Consider the following 17211-nt stretch of genomic DNA (forward strand, 5'->3'; position numbering starts at 1 on the left):
AATTAAATGCGTGTGTATTAGATGCAACCTTTAAAAAACATTTCCAAATCAAATGTGCGAAACTAATGCAGCCGTTATCCCCTATGATTGCCAATGTCAGCAAATGACTATACGGGATACGAAGTTTATATTTCATAGAATTGAGGCTCGTATAGAAAGCATTGTGTAGCGAAACTTTAGGGTTCTCGGTCTAATTACAAGCGTTTGAAATAATTACCGCAAGCCCATTCTTGCTGTTTTAGTACTCCTTATTCGGAGTTCGTAGTAGATTTCTTTGGCGTCCTTGGTGAAGTAAACAAGGTGCGTTGTTTATACAGTGAAAGCTCGTTAATTCGAACTTCAATAACTCGAACTTATGGATAATTCGAACTGTACGATTTGGTCCGGCCAAGCTCCACAGACATCTATGTATAAAAAAGTCCGTTAATTCGAACGCGAGAAGGTTCCCTCACGGATAATTCGAACTACGCTCGCCTGGCACACGGCCAGAGAAACGCGCCTACTGCCTACACACAAGGCTGTATTGCCTCCGAAACGGAGAGAACGGCAACAGAAGGCAAAATCGGAAAAAAATCTAACCGACGCGGGGTCAGCCAAAAAGCAACGGCGGCTGCCGCCTCTCCGTTCTACGTAACCTCCGAGACTTCTTGTCCGTTGCGAATCTCGGAGGCTTTGCAAATCTTGTGCAGCTGCTAATGTTGTGCGGACATGGCACGGCAAGCGCCAAAACACAGCGAATCAAGTACGTCGCGGCTGCGCTTGCAATCAAGAACCAACGAATCAGGACCTTCGCCACCTTCACATGTTCAGCGTCTTTGTCTCGGCAGTCTTCATCGGTTGTGCACCTCTGTTTTCAGCTTAGTTATCGGCCGTCGCGATTCATTGTGATGGTGTTAAGCCTCGGCTAACGTTCGTTTCGGTGGACATCGGTGGTGTGGCACAGTCGGACCCAGAGCTTCGACTTGAAGATGGCGTGTGCCCGCGGCACACGCCATCACTTTCTCACACGCCAAATTTCTGACATGCCCTACTACTTCCAAATCGCAGTGTACTGTTGCTCTCCTTCACTTTCGTTAGTTCGAACTTTCGTTAATTCGAACTGAAGCGGCTTCCCCTTGCGGTTCGAATTAACGAGCTTTTACTGTATATGCTAAAATTAGGGGCACGTGATGGGTGAAATGTAGGCGAAGCTTAAAGTGATGGGTCTGATTGCGGCATTCTCCGTAGCTATTGTCTGCAAGTGATCCCAAGTGTTATAAGTGTCTTATACGAAAAATGCAGAATTTATCCCGCTGCCCTCAGAGAACTGTGAAGCTAATTGATCTATCGGACAAAAAAAAAGTTGGGGGAAGGGGCAGTGTTGCAGCGAAGTAAAATGTGCATGAACAACTACTGTTTTGCAAAAGTTCCTTAGCAAGTGCTTGAGAAAAATATGTGCCGGCAAGGTTTCATACGTACCAGCCATACGCGAGAAGCATCTTGAACTATGTGATTTAATTAGCTCAACTGAATTTCTTACTGCAACCGGTCAATAGGAACAGTTTCGCTGAAAATTTGGTTGTGAATCTGCCGCCTTTTTTTTCTCAAACTTGCGGCGACGGTGAAGCTTAGACGACAAGATAGCCTCACGACTTGATGATGTTGGCGCAATTGACAGCACGGACACAGCAAACTCAATGTTCCAGCTTCGGTTGCAGTCAACTTTAATGCAGTTGGCATTATTATAATACTTCACACAATTTTCCCACAGCTATCTATCGATGTCTGTAACCTTATGCTCTCCAATTTGGGTCGCTGCGTATACGATTGCCTAATGGGTAAAGCATTAGGCTGCTGTGTTGAGGTAAATAGGGCACCATTGGTGCAACCTGGGTTACTACGTGTGCAGTACTGCGTATGTCCCGCTTTTCGGTGTACCTCTTTGACGGCAGATTGGGTCATTACGAATGCTACACTAGGTATGTGCCGCCCTTCAGCGACAAGAAATTGTTTAATTACCTCTGGTGGTGGTCAGAGTGAAATCCGCGCTATAAGTATCCAGACAACTTTGTCTGAATTTGCCCTCACACGCGCACTACGTGGGACTTCGCTCCAGCGGCGATACATAGCGAAGCGTATTCTGAGGCAAGCGCGAGAGAGCGTCCAGACTGCAGATATGACTGATACCTGGTGCGTTTCGGCGGTTGCAGTATGACAAAGCTTTCATGCTAATCGCAGTAACGTCGACACTCATCGTGAGATGGATTGTGCCATGTTCTTGTTCTCTCTTTTTTTTGTTTTTTGCTCCCGTCGACATGTTTATACACACATGAACGTTGCTTGAAAATTAGGGGGGGGGGGGGGGGGTTACGTGCCGAAACCACGATCTGATTACGAGGCACATCGTATTTGGGGGACTCCAAAATCTTGAACCAGCTGGGGTTCTCTAACGTGAGCCTGAATCTAAGTACACAGGTGTTTTCGCATTTCGCTCCCATCGGAATGCGGCCACCGCGGCCGTGATTCGATCTCGCGCCCTCGTGCGTATCAACCCAACACCATTGCTACGGAGCAACCACGGCGGGTATGAACGTTTCTGGGTAAGATATTGTTACCTTTTAGGTGCACCCCTTCCGTGCATGATAACTTGACGGCATAGTAGTTATCATACATACAAGAGAAATACTTTCAGTTAGGGCGGCCAATGTGACCATGCGAAGCTAAGGAAGTTTTTTTTCATGTAAAGCTGCGCATGCTTATTCTCGATGTTTTCGTGACAAACCTTAGTGTTTTAAATACAACAAGCAAGTGGATAGTGATTGGCGTGTAATGCATTTATTGATTTTTTTCAGATTCACTGATTTTTTTGCGCATTTCATGTTTTTCATGCTTTAAAAAAATGTTGAAATTGTTATTATCGCTTTAGGTTTTTCAAAAACACCCTTCTGTCGTCACCTGGGTACACGTCGAAAAACTTGGTTCACGTCCAGAGTGCAGAGCCCGGAAAGGAACCCAGTGAAGGTAAATTTGATGACGTACGCAAAAACAAATGCATCTACAGTGCATGATGAGGCTCAGTGTTCAAAAAAACATTATTACGTGACAAGAACGTGAGTAACACATTGATAAAAAATTGCGGTTACTGCGACATTATACAGTGACCGGGAACGCCGCACCACTGATGCGGTTAAAATTTGTTTCACACATTTAACATACAGACGTTACAACATAGTTCAAGAGCAAATTTTATTGTCTCGTAGGCTAGATAAAAAAAATGGCTGTGGCTTAGGTAAGGTTAAGCCCAGGATGCGAAGCATACTAGCCTTTATTTTAGTTGTTGAACCACTGTTTAGCCTGGTGAACTGCTGTTGCTTGGCTATATTTGGTTCGGCTAGACGAAGAAACAACTCATGCATTACTTCTTCGCCTTCAAGAGTGGAACGCGACAGCGTTCCCGTCGACCCGCCAAGGGGTGTAAGACAATGGGCTACAGGGCAGCGACTACGCGCCCCGCATTGGACGCGGTGAGCGTCGAGCAAAGCAGCGTTCGGCGCGGCAACGAAATGTGCGCCTGAGCAAGAGACGCACGCCTTAGAAACAGCGCGTTTCTAAGGCAACACCGCATTCACTAGAGGCGCTTTTGTACCGCTTTGAAGCGTTGTACTCGTGGCTCAGTGGTAGCGTCTCCGTCCCACACTCCGGAGACCCTGGTTCGATTCCCACCCAGCCCGTCTTGCAAGAGTTGAGCCAAAGCCACTTCTCCTCTGTCGTGACGTCACGGTGTCACGTGATTTCATGGTCACCGCCGCGCCTGAGGAGCTGGGTTGAGCCCTCGTAATATGCTTCGCATAAAAAATGTCTAGAAAAATTATTAGGGGCTCTCGGAGAAGGATTATGCATAAGATATCAGTGTCTGTATGTTTCTACGGATTTTATCTTATTGTACATTTACTTGCTACATTTTGCTTTAAAATACAGTACAGGAAAAACAATCTTTCTCTCATAATCGTACCTTTTTTTTTCCAGCGCGGAAAGTTCACAGGATCTAAGACTTCATTTGGAGAATAAAAAGTCTGATATTGAGGGCATAGGAATCTAGAACCGAGCCGTTTTATTATATAAACTCTATAGCAATTGCTTTATGTATAGGTGTCCATAACCACCTTCTCGTACTCAATTATTGGGGGTATTGTTATCTTGTAATCTAAGTATATAATCGCTCACCTTGCCCAAGTTCGAGCAAAGGAAAGATCCAAAACTCATTATTTGCCTTCGAGCAAGCTCGACGTAGAAGCAAATTTCATCTCAAACAAGGAGTTATCGATAAGCCCAAATATTTGTCTTTCTTGTCCGTGACAAATTTGTGGTGGTTTATAATCTACGTGCTTGAAGGACCACTTTCGTTTATGCTTATTAAGCGCGTTACCGAATTTGGCCCATTAAATTGAATAGGCAACAACTAGGATAGGATAAGAATAAACTTTATTGTGACGGTCCGGTGCTCTGCAGCCTCTCCGCTCATCTGCAGCCATGCAGAGGGACGCGATGCACAAGACCTTCATTTGAGGGATCGCCCGACGTTTTTGTGCAGGTGCGAGTAAGGGCGGGCGCGACCGAGAAAATCTGGGGGCTTTTGCTCCTTGAATATATGACTCTGCCTAGGCACTACGGAGGAGGTTTCTAAATTAGCGCGTATTGTATGCGTTTGTTCCTAGGCGTGCCGGCATTGCGAAGTGGGGTCGAGCTTGTTTACGCTCGGCTTTCTATTAATTATCTTTATAGAAACAGATTAGCTAACATTCCAACTTCTACGAACATTTGTTGACCATAAATTTGGACAAATTATCAACGAGGCGCCCTGCGCAGCCAGTCGGCTAGCTCGCCCTACAAGCATCATTAGGGCACTTTGCGTCAAATGGTCAGCGGCGACTGAAAATGCAGTCGAGTGGTGCGCTGCGATCGGTATCGAAGTACACTTTTGAAACCTTATAATAAAATACAGAATTTACGCAGAGCCCTTAGATGCGTCAACGACCCTAACGACTCAGTACGTTTGTACAAAATCGTCAAAATCGTTTCGGGGTCCCGTTAGGAAAGTTTGGTTTATTAGCTTAGTTCTGCTCTTTAACAAGTGTATTCGACAGAATGAGAACATTTCGCTATCATTTATATTATCAGAGTAATTTTGTAGACAACATGCACGGCAGCCTGTACACCTAGAAAGGCAGTAGTAATGGTAGTGCTTAAAGGTGTATTTGCTATAACGTTTTGCTGCTTATAGAATACGTAACGGGCAGGAATTAGGCTTACTCCAACGACGCACTATCATGACACATGGTATGACAGTCGCGTCGCATATACCTATGACGCCGGGTAGCGTTCGGGGTGATGTTTACGCTAAGCAGCACCACAGGCCTTGCGTGTATACTGCTGCTTTCATTGCTTCGCCCTTCAAGCGAGACTGTAATTAATAAATCACTGCACATTTATGGGCTTGTATTTATCAATGTACAATGACGAGGCCACGTTCCCTTAAAAAATACATATCACATTCGTATTATGGACAATTAAATTGAAAGAGATGAGCCAATTTCTTTAAAAGCGAAGCTTTCGTCGCCTCTACACCCGGCTTTCCGGGCGCTGCTGCTGCTGTGATAGTCTTGCCATGCGTGCCGGTGAATTTCTTGCAACACTACCAGATGGCGCTCACCTCCGTGCATCCAGTCTGGCGCCGCCGTGGCAGAATTTCACAGTTTGTGCGTATAGCACGGGCTGTGCTTGCCTTCCTATGCGCTAAAAATGCAGATGCTGGGCTGTGGAGGTCACGTGCTGCGCTGACATGGTGCAAACACTACAATCATCCATAACTTAAAAATAGCGCTTGGAGCTGGCGTCTGAACAGCGTGCTGGCCACGTATGCAGGAGGAGCATGTAAACACGCGCCAGCAAAATGGCCCCAAAGCGTGCGCTCAGCGTCGAGGACACCCAGGCCCGAAAGAAGCGTTGCACGGAACAGAGCGTCTTCGCTACGCAGCGAAACGTGGTGCATATTGCCAATGTATGCCTACAATGTATACAAACAATTATTACAGTTATTTTAATTACGCACAGCCCCGTAATTCAATTTCAGTTTAACACTTCTGCCGCTATGCGATGTGCCACGTGAGATAATGACAGTGCTCAACCCTCTGAGGTATTATGAACAATGACACACAGCAACGCCTCATGCAAACACGTCTCCCTGTGTTTTGCAGACTGCGCACACAAACAGCAGTGGCGCACACAACGCAACGTTTAATATCATCTCAGCACTCTCATATTAGACTAAATGCTGAAGAAATTACCTATTCGCCGCCAAATCATCGCTAAATATCCTCAATCAAAACAAACAGCCTACAAAGCTTCGCTTACATCGATTCCCACAGTGCGTCGGATCCGCATGATTTTTCTGTTGTCCAGATACCAAGAGATAATGCTTTTTTAACAGCATGTAGGGTCGTCACAATAGAGTTTACTTTTGTCGTCTTCTCGGAGGGAAAGCTAGTAGACATTATAGTAGATTTGCAAGTTGTGCATCCATGGCAGTGCAATGGCCACTTGCATTCGGTCCGCAATTTTCTTATCACCACTTCACGCATTGTACTGTCATTGTCTGACGCTAAATAGTGACAATACGCGAAGAAGCAAAAAGAGTGTTTCCATAACATTGCCATTACACTCTAAATTTTATTCCTGTTTCCTTTTTTTCCAGATCCCGAAATCGACGTTTATATGATTTCTGTTTTCATCAACTGCAATAGTTGCAAGGTCTTTCGTCACCTCTATATTGATGAAGGTACTACAATGTTACAACAGAGCGCTTCTTCAAGATAGCTGATGCTACTAAAGACAAGCATTGTCTCTTGATGAACTTTCTTATCGTTTTCTTCAAGTTTACATATTCGCCTAAAAGATGAAAGGCTTTCACTGAAGTGGCAGTAGCTCTAGAGTTGATACCTACCCTAATTATGCGGACAGTTTCTTCTTAGCCCCATTATCGGCAAAGAACATAAAAATTAAGCAGTTGTGTTAGCCTATGACGGAGACCAGTATTTCTCTGTCCAAGTTTCAAGAATAGACGCCGCCAGAAAACTGCATATTTGCGCTCCATTGCTCCCATTATCTCACTTTTACTGATAGCAATTGACATATCCCCAGCCTGATTCCCCGAACTCCTTTTTAAGTATTTGGTTGTCATCAACACTGCCCCGAAGAAACGCAACCCTTTCATGTAGCCTATCCACATGTCGGGCGCAATACCTCATTCATAAGCTTTCCATATGGGGCTCGCCGACACTGCATCCTCTGACAACTTCATCGATAAAATGATTCAGCATATTTTGCGTCCGTACCGTGCAGACGTTCTCACTCGCAGGTGAGCTAAGCAAGTTGGACAGTCGGCCTCGGTTGGAAGTGCCAGTTCAGGAATGTAACGTAGAAACGTGATTGATCATTAAATCAAAAGGCAGCTCATGTATACAGTGTTACAAAGCGAAACATTATTTAGGTTGTCTGCGTTGTCGTCACAATGGTGAGCAGTTGTTTTGTCGAGATGCCATACGTTATCTTGAGCTCAGTTGAACGAGCGAACCAGCCGCGCGACACACGATGGCGACAGTGATTCCAAGCGGGCAGATCTTTTGGTTCCGAGACACGCGATGTCGTCGAGACTTTCAGGTGGGACATTTCTTCTTCTTTATAACGGAAAATATTGACGTCAGCATGCAAACCCCAGGCGTACAGGCGATGTGATTTATAGCCCCAGCAACATAACTGCGTCGAAGCGTACATCGTCTTCATCAGCAGCATTCTGCACTGCTAAAACTCTGATCCGATAAGTACCTACTGGAGGTTGAACTTCTTCTCAACAGAACACATAGAAAGATGTGCTTTTTGTTTCAAGTGTAGAAGCTATCTGAAACAGGCTTCTACAAGGAACAAACAGATGATTCACCCGCATCCTTCTAGGGTTTAATGTGCCAATATGGAACGTAAAGAAAAACGACATAGCTCCTCATCATGCATTGCATCGTTTTACGCTTTTCAAAACATACCGTCCTGGCCCTTTAGTGGTATTACTCTGATACTGGGAGAAACATGTCAACAATGCCTTTGTACAGATTTTTGCGGGTTACACCACCTAAGTCTTCACTCGTAAATTTGGAGTGAAATAGACGAAAGGAAGCAGCAATGTTGCTCAGCAGTACATATGACATGGCAAGTCCTGAGAAGATACAAGGTGGGTAGCGCTCTCTGACCTTAATTCTATTATCAAGCGTAGAAAAATATCAATCTTTCATCCTGAAAAAGAATGAGAACAAAAATAAACAGTCCACGCATTTTCGAACAATATAGGATTGAAGGCAAGATGCCCAACCTGAGCGCGTCGCAAGTAACTAGCTCTGCTTCAGCTTTCACGTAAAAGCCCATCCAGAGATACCGAATATACAAAGAAATTTTTGTTTATTTGTCCACGAGCGCGGAATGACCTTTAACGTGCACTACAATCTGCTAGCAAATAATTAATTGCCAATGGTGGTACGCATGAACATGGAGTTTTCTTACGTTTTAAATATCATGCTACCGCAGCTCCATTAGTCGTGAACCTGTAAAATGGCAACCTCACTTGGTATTATGTAAATTTACTTCAAATTCAAACGCGCGCATTTACGTTTATGCTTTTCCGTAGCCATACACGTGGTTGAAGCAAGAGAGAGAACGTTTCAATGTAAAGAAGAGTAGAGAGGTCGGTCTGGTGAGCTATTGTCTCTCACCTGCTACTCCACGTAAGAGAAAGGGGGAAGCAGAAGGAAAATGATACAGTGTACGGATGACCATGATGTGCACATTGAACTTTGCACAAATGCGATATGCTTACACGTTGTGCGAAGACACGTCTCCCACAGGACAATGCGCAGGTGCCTGTCACGCACTTTTAGAGCCTGGAGCCTACGAAAATAATGACGGGTAACTCCACCCCGAGTCTGTCTGTGTATTCAAGTTTCATGGCTTCTCTTTGCTTTTGTTAAACTATGTGTAGTTAGTCTAGGTATAGTAAAAAGGGCGATTGCGGCTGAGCCCAGTGCTGCAGCGCAAACTGTAGGCGCATAATGCACAAGAAAGCAGAACCATAGCGTTGTCTAGAGAAGGCGATGGCAGCTCAGTAGCTGTCAGTATGTGCAAGCCTTGCTTCCGTATCTGCTGGCTCACTGCCTGTGATTCTGCAATGGCTGGGTATCTACATGAGCACTATAACGTGTCCCTTCTCATGTGCTTCCTGATACAGCAAAGCTATGTCTATTATCAGTCGCTCTTTCCGTCCTCTCTGCAATGAATACTCGACTCCTCGCAGAGCTGACATAGAACCTGAGAATACTCTCCACCTACGCATTTTCTCAAAACAGATTAGTCTTAGTACCTTATAACGCAATTGCACCAATCTTTCTCCGTCAGTGGCTCTGAATTAACTTTGCTTAGTGTGTTCTTGTATACGCTTCCCTCATTTCTTGAAAACATCATGCTTGAAAGTTGACCAGATTTTCACAAATGAATTTCGTTCATTCCCCCATACCACCTGTCCTGCCTTTTCCTCAGCTACTGGCCACATTGTGCAATGACGTAAAAGGTGGTATACGCAGAGCATGCTCGGAATGAATGGCAGACGTCAGGGAGGGATAATAGTGAGCTAGTGTTTGGCGTGAGAAGTTGCTGTGGTGAAAAGCTGCATTTTATTTGAACAGACAAGGATGGCAAGTGGTCCTGTTTTGTTGCCTGCACGGACTTCAGCCCTCGTCATGCGCACACAAAGTTTCAGCCGAGGTCGATCAAGGTTAAGCCTATCACATTCAGTAACTTCTTGCGTCTACTGCTAGAGGACGTGAGCCACTTACCTGTGGCCAATTAAGCCATTAGGATGAAGAAAACTGCTTCTGTAGTTCAGTTTTTCGCACAAAGATCCTAAATAGACCATTCTTCATTTAGTACAGTGCACACACAAGAAAGCTAGAAACGACGACACGACGTGCTGTCAACATCGTTACTTTGCTGTTCTCGAAGGCTGCCACTTGTGCTCGCCGGCACTTCCCCAAATTAAATGTGACTACGTACATCGGTTTATTGTTATGTATTGTTATGCTGACTCATTATTTAGTTTGCGATGAGCACTGTTTGCCTCGTATCCCAAAGGGACAGCAAGCGGAGGCCCCTTCGATACAGCTGCGTAACCAACCACCTCGTTCAGCTGACAACGGTGCTAATACTGGCACAGACGTTACCGCGGGAAAAACTTCGTGTTCTCTAAATGAACCATCGTTCGCGCAATGTCCTTATCTATGTCTACTTTACGGAACAGTATAATTATGGGCATTATGTGCATCAACGCTGCCGTACTACACTCTCGAGCTCGCTGTTTTCGAAGGTATGTGGTCGCTCATATCAGCTCGACTCAGATTGATGCAATGGTGCTTATATGGACAAAATCTGCATGCTATGCTATTTTTTGACATCAATTAGTGTCACTTATGAGTGGCTAGCATTGTATCTCAAGTTAACTACGAGCGCTCACTGTACCTGCCGATGTACACAAATGCACCGGTTGCGGCTTTGGACAGTCAGTGGCGCTCTTGCGGAATGAAACTGCGGAAAGACTTCATGTTGTGGAAAGTCTCCATGCCTTCATGTTGCGACGCAATGTGTCGCGCAGGGGTGCTGGCTGTCGTGATGGCGGGTTGAATTCGAACGGTGATTCGTGGCTTTTCAATTCGTCGTAATCGTAGCTCGCACTTTTTGACAAATCCGAAACCCTGTTGCAGCTGACATTGTCACAAGAAAGTGTGATGCGGTAACAAATCATCCGAGGGTGTGCTCTTCGTCGCTTTCCTTCAGCCCAAGGGCGAGACCGCCAGGTTTCGGTATCGTTCTTGCACTTTTCTTTGCTTATTTAAGATTATTTTCAAATTTACGTAACAATTTCACCTTCAGACGCCTGATAGGGGCGTCTCAGGAACCTAAGTAATTCATCGCCAGCAAATCGCCGCAATCGCTCTTTAATGATAAACTTTTAATGCGGAGAAGTTGAAGAAGTTTTCTGAGTCATCTTGAAGCGTCGGGCTTTAACCACTTGTTGCTGTTGTATGTTGTATGGTGGAGTCGTCTACAAACACTTCACCTTATTCGTCGCATTGAAGCAAAAGCAGCTGCAGCTCGTACTGACTTAGCTCGACGGTTGGTGCGTGCAGTCCTGCAGCCACGAATTTTATATCAAGCACAATTTCAACGGCTGACTGGCACAGCTGGCACAGTTGGAGACGATTAATCGCGATTAATCACAGCACTGGCCCGCATCACTCCGTTACCAACCTTACAGGAACATGCCCAGCTCAACACAATTGCAGAGTTAATTTTGCAACGTGAAAAAGCACGTGAAATAAAAAGCAACTTATTCCGGCTGTCGCTGCGTTGCATGCTCATTTTCACCGCGGCTCTCGGATTTACAATCAGCCCTATTAAATGCCTCCCTGTTATTTCACCAGCATCACAACTAATAAGCCAACCAAGCTACGACGCAGCGATACAACAGGTATTATTGACGAACACAACATCGTCGATGCATCATGCGTTAACACCTGCAAAGTCTATACGGATGCTGCCATTCTCCCAGACGACGGAAGGACATCATTCCTGAGTACTACGCATAATTTCATCAGCGGCCACCAGCGATATTTATCTACGGAAGCCAGCGCTCTAGTAATGGAACTTCAAGCCATCCACGACGCTGTGCAAGATGCGACATCTAAGCTGCCTACCATCAAGCAACTAGATATCTTCACTGATTCTTTAGCGGCTATTCAGGAACTCAAGATGGTTGATAAGGCGATGGAAATCTGCGAGAGAATACACCCTATGAATAGTAAGACAGCTACTTGCATCAAGGTACACTGGATTCAAGGCCATTCAGCGAACCCTCACAACATTGCTGCTGACCAGCAGGCACACTGCACTCCTAATCCTGATCCTCCACCTATTCCCCGCCCACCCCAACCCCGTAACTTGCTGCGAGCCCGTAAAAATGTTCTCCGGCAGGGCACACGCGCTTTTATCCCACCGTGTGTCTGCTCCCTTCCCCTTCACCTTACTAGGGCGGAGGAAGTTGTGCTTAGGAGGCTTCGGGCCGGGGTGGCCCATACACCGGCTGTTGTCTCAAGGTGGAACTGGTCGCATTTACCACTGGGTGCTACGTGTCCATACTGCTCCGTTCCTGTGGTGGAATCAGATGCATACCACCTAATATCGACATGTACGGGTTTACAATCGGAACGCTCGCGTCTCCTGCTGCAAGCCGGCCTCCGCTACAGTGTGACAACCAGCTATGACCGCTGGATACATGACAACAAATTCCACAAAACACTGCTTCAGTTCATACACAACACAGGCCTCACAGCACACATATAATACACATACATGCTCCAAGAATTATGCCTTAAGGGCAAGCCTTTATTGCAATAAAAAAAGCAAGGCGAATGTCGGGGTATTTCTCGTTAATTTAGGATAAAGTTAACTGTCGGTATTCTTGATTTCTTTCCTAGCTGGCTGAACTACTCAAATACACTAAGGCACGTTACTTTATTTGAGAGACTGACGACGGCATATTGACTACATGAAATCTCACATGCATGGCTTAGGTTCCTGTGATCTTATTACTACGTTCTATTCTAGTTCTGCATTAAAATGGATATCAATTTTCTCTGCAAATGAAATTACATTCAAGGAGAAAAACAGAGAACAGTTAATTTGGATGGTAATCCGAATAAAGACGGGGCAGAAACCTGGAGGCTTACGAAAAGGGTTCTACTCACATTGAGGACGACGCAACGAGCTATGGAAAGAAGAATGATAGGTGTAACGTTAAGAGATAAGAAAAGAGCAGATTCGGTGAGGGAACAAACGCGAGGTAATGACATCTCAGTTGAAATCAAGAAAAAGAAATGGGCATGGACAGGACATGTAATGAGGAGGGAGGACAACCGATGGTCATTAAAGGTTACGGACTGGATCCCAAGGGAAGGGAAGCGTAGCAGGGGGCGACAAAAAGTTAGGTGGGCGGATGAGATTAAGAAGTTTGCAGGGACGGCATAGCCACAATTAGTATATGACCGGGGTTGTTGGAGACGTATGGGAGAGTCCTTTGCCCTGCAGTGGGCGTAACCAGGCTGATGATGATGATGATGATGATGATGAATAATATTATTATTTGGATTGTTCTGCAGGAGCGGACTGTACTCTTTGGAAACCTGAAAGCAAGATAAACCAGAAAGACGATTGCTGTGAATTTATTTACCACCTGCTATGCGGCACATCACCAAAGTACCACATCTCCGACAACTGCTCCTGAAGTTCCAGACTTCTTCGCCTAATGTCAGTAAGATTCAAAGCTCGTTTTCCGTGGCTGCGCATGTGTGATCAACAACTCCAATAAACAAATTAAGAAAAGCAATGATGATGGCGTTCGGGTCTCTGTTCTGATTGCACTACATTTGCGCAATCACATCTGTGCATGAAATGTAACATTAGGAACATTCCAACACAACAATGTACGTCATGTTCTTAGATAAATCTTCTTTGTTCTATTTAGCTTTTGATCATTTCTGTCCACTTTCGTATCTTCTTTGAGCTGTCGGTCACGGTATCATTGCATGTTATCCCTTCAGGTTGGTGTAACGAGACAAGCTTAACTGTAAATTACTCAACATGACCCCGTAAATGCGAACACAGCCTATTCACAATGTCACCGGCCTCATTTCCTAAAACGCGAAGTAACGTATTTGCCTATGAATAATTCGGCACTGCAAAAACGTCATAAGCAATAGCAACATGTAGTTTGTATGAGCGCTCCTTCGCGCGTACAGGTTTCTGGTTCGGTGCTCACGTCTGGTTACACCACACAGACATGCGCGCGGCGAAGTGGATAGCCATAACGTCGCAGTAGCACTGCCAATCGCCGCCTGTCAACCCACCCGCAACTCCACGCCAATTAGCAAGAAAAAAAGATTATGAAGCCTTTTAAACATTAAATGTCCTAGTGTTGTTACGCTAGGCGTCCGTATAAAGAATCCCAATTAAAAACAGATGTTTGGCACGCTCCCGATCCCAGCCCTTTTTCCTATTGCTGTGGAGCACGATACACATCTGCTGCAGATGCCCCACACCACCAAATATTATTGTGAAGGTTTGCCGACAGCGCGAAGTGCCCAAAATCACAGTGGAATACGAGAAATCACCGATTACCTAGCAGAGACTCGGTAGACACATCAACGACCACCTACATGGTCAGTGTCGCCTGATCCCTACCGTTTCTGCCAGCGCCGATTGCACTTTGGCTTCTTTTACCCTTGGCAGGTCCGTTGGCCCTTATCAAGCTAAAAAAGCGAGGGAGGTAACTGTTCAAGATCGAACCATGGCTCCTCGTTTAATTGAAAAGGCGGAGCGCGACGGCGACGGAGACAAAGCAACACAAATCACAACACAAGCGCTGACTAACAACTGGTCCTATCGTCACCGAAACCGGCCTATTGATGTGCTAAAAGGTTTGCTATGAGCATCGCAGTTAGCACAGATATGGTCACACATAGTCAACCAAAAACAAGATACCGGAAATGTTTAAGAACACGTTACTAAATCCATAGAAACAGTGAGAACAAGATATGGTCATCGAACATAGTCTACTATCGCCACGTATCTCAATGGTTCGGCCTAAGGCGAAGTCACTATGCCTAAAAAATATGATAATTGAAACAATAAACATGTGCACAGAAGGTATCCACAGACTTGGTTTGAACAGGCTTCTGTAACAAAAAAGCACCTTTAAAAGGAGGTTAAATTTTTTAAACCTAAACAAAACCTTCAAGAAACACAATCTCATCGTCACTCAAAAATATGGATGGCTGCCGACGCAGTTGTCCACCAACCTTTTGATAAAAAAGCTTCCGCGATTTCTCGCTTGGTCCTTTCTTATTGGTTTGCAGGCGCACAGCAAGCAAAGTTCAGACAGTAAGCTTCCTGTCTCATTACGTACATTAGGATTATGGGGCCTGGCGCGCTCGTTGAAACATCTCCCCGGTTGGCCTATATACCTGCGACCGCAACCCAAAGGAATTTCATAGACAGCATTTGCCATACAGCATGTGAAATTATTTCTGGGCTGAGTAGTGCATTGTGGCAACCTCTCTGTTTCTTCCATTGTAAAGATTTCTGAAAGTTTACACAGTGCAGAAGATACAATCGGAACCTCATGCTTCGAAGCAATCTTCTTGATGCTGTGGGATAATTTGTGAATACGCGCAATCACCTGCGCCCACCTTTTTTGCTTACCAGGCTTACTTTTTAGGTTAGGGTTCTTGATCCTTCGAAGCAACGCTTCTGAAACCGCAGTAATAAAATCGATAGGTATCCGGCTTCCTTCAGCCGCGTCACCTGGAAGCTGAAATTTTCGCTCATTACGTGGAAACATGTTTTCGTTAGGGCTGATCGATCCAAGGCAAATCATTACAATTCCTGTTTTGACAAGTTTGGAATGGGCACTGTTGAAATTCAGTGGCCCCTTTTTAGACCTCGGGTTATGTTGCCAGCATACATGATCATCCTTAAATAGCAACAATAGGTCCAGATATTGTAATTGACAGTTCTTTGAAGTTCCCCAAGTGAAGCTAAGCCCGGCAGAGTTGGATGAGAACACCTTAATAGTGTCGTGAACAGCAGCCTTCAGATCATCGTTTGAAATATTTAACCTTACGAGAAAATCATCTACATACCGGCATATTTTAACAACTCGAGTATCCTCCACATTTGAGTGGATGCGTGTCCTGACATAGGCCAAAAACACGTCACAAAGAAGCGGAGCTACAGCCGAGCCTATACATATTCCTCGCCCTTCTGGAGGAATAAGTTTCCCTCAAAATTTAGAGAAGTTGAGTTCGGATAAAATTCTAACAAATTTGAGAAAGCGTCATTTCGAATCCTTGTAGCATTCTGAAAATTGTTTTCTCCCTAGGCCTCTATATTTTTCTTTTAAGACACTTAGAAGCTTTTGAAGAGGAACAGAGTAAAACAATTCTTCTATGTCAACTGAAAACCCACTGTACAACCCAGGTGAGAGTTCATCCAAAAATGTTACAATGTCCGAAGGATTCGATATTGAAAAAGGATCTCCGCTCACCAGTAGCAGCGGATGCTTTTGAAGGTATCGAGTGAAGACGCGTTGCCATGAGCCATTTTCCGAAACTATGGCGCGAAGTGGTGCTCCTGGTTTATGGGGCTTCAGGGTGAAAAAGACGTCAAGAAACCCTTTTTGCTCCTTCCTTGCTTAATTAGCAAGGCTCACTAAGTGCAGATCCTGCAGGAAATCAAGTGCTTTCTTTTTTGGATCTGTGGATTGAACGTTAATTTTTTGAAATACTTGTCAATGGCACGAGCTGCTTTCTCCCGAATCATTGCCTTTGGCAACACGGTAAAACCACCTTCCTTATCATCTTGCAGAAAAACAAAGTTGTGTTCTTCGAGGGCTTTTGTAATATTCGTAGAAGGCGGCTTTGAGGTCGGAATGGTCTTTTTCAAGCATGTCACTCCTTCCATAAGGGCAGCTTTGTTGTGCTCAGCGCTGCGGTCTGCAATCCGGCGTACCATGGAAAGCAACTCCAAACGCCGGACAGAAGGTGAGAAGCTGTACAGTAGTACTTTGTCCAAAATATTCTTGACCACTGGTGGGAACTTCGCTCCCCCTAGAACCTTCACCTTATTCCCGTCGACGACTGGCTTCCTTGATCGCACTTCCAGGCTTCGAAGCGCTCGTTGCCAAAGAAGTTCAGTGGAAATCGCCACTTGCCTTTTCATTCCTTCCAGGCGATGCTGATAAAAAAAGCTTCCACGATTTCTCGCTCGGTCCTTTCTTTTGCTTTCACCAGAAACTTAGTGTCGTCAAATTTTGGTTTGCAGCCGCACAGTTTGCAATGTTCAGCCAGAAAGCTGAACATTGCAAGGACCAAGCGAGAAATCGTGCAAGCTTTTTTTTATCAAAAGATTGGCGGACAACTACGTCAATGAACCACCCATATTTTTGAGTGACGATGTGATTTGGTTTCTTGAAGGTTTTGTTTAGATCTAAAAAATTTCACCCCCTTTTAAAGGCTTTTTTTTGTTACA

The 17211-nt window shown here is 45.0% G+C and overlaps 1 protein-coding gene across 2 annotated transcripts in view; it reads left to right on the forward strand.

Annotated features, from left to right (window-relative positions):
• Nucleotides 1-13476, forward strand: part of LOC135905365 (uncharacterized) — a 35771-nt gene extending 22295 nt beyond the window's left edge. For both annotated transcript variants that reach the window (XM_070534746.1, XM_065436390.2), the window contains exons 3-5: nt 2906-3000; nt 6731-6814; nt 13284-13476. In XM_070534746.1, coding sequence (XP_070390847.1) covers nt 2906-3000; nt 6731-6814; nt 13284-13408 — 304 coding nt within the window. In that variant the 3' untranslated portion in view covers nt 13409-13476. The remainder of the gene's footprint in view (nt 1-2905; nt 3001-6730; nt 6815-13283) is intronic.
• The last annotated feature ends 3735 nt before the right edge of the window (nt 13477-17211 follow it).

This window comes from Dermacentor albipictus, chromosome 3, assembly GCF_038994185.2.
Source record: "Dermacentor albipictus isolate Rhodes 1998 colony chromosome 3, USDA_Dalb.pri_finalv2, whole genome shotgun sequence".
NCBI lineage: Eukaryota > Metazoa > Arthropoda > Arachnida > Ixodida > Ixodidae > Dermacentor > Dermacentor albipictus.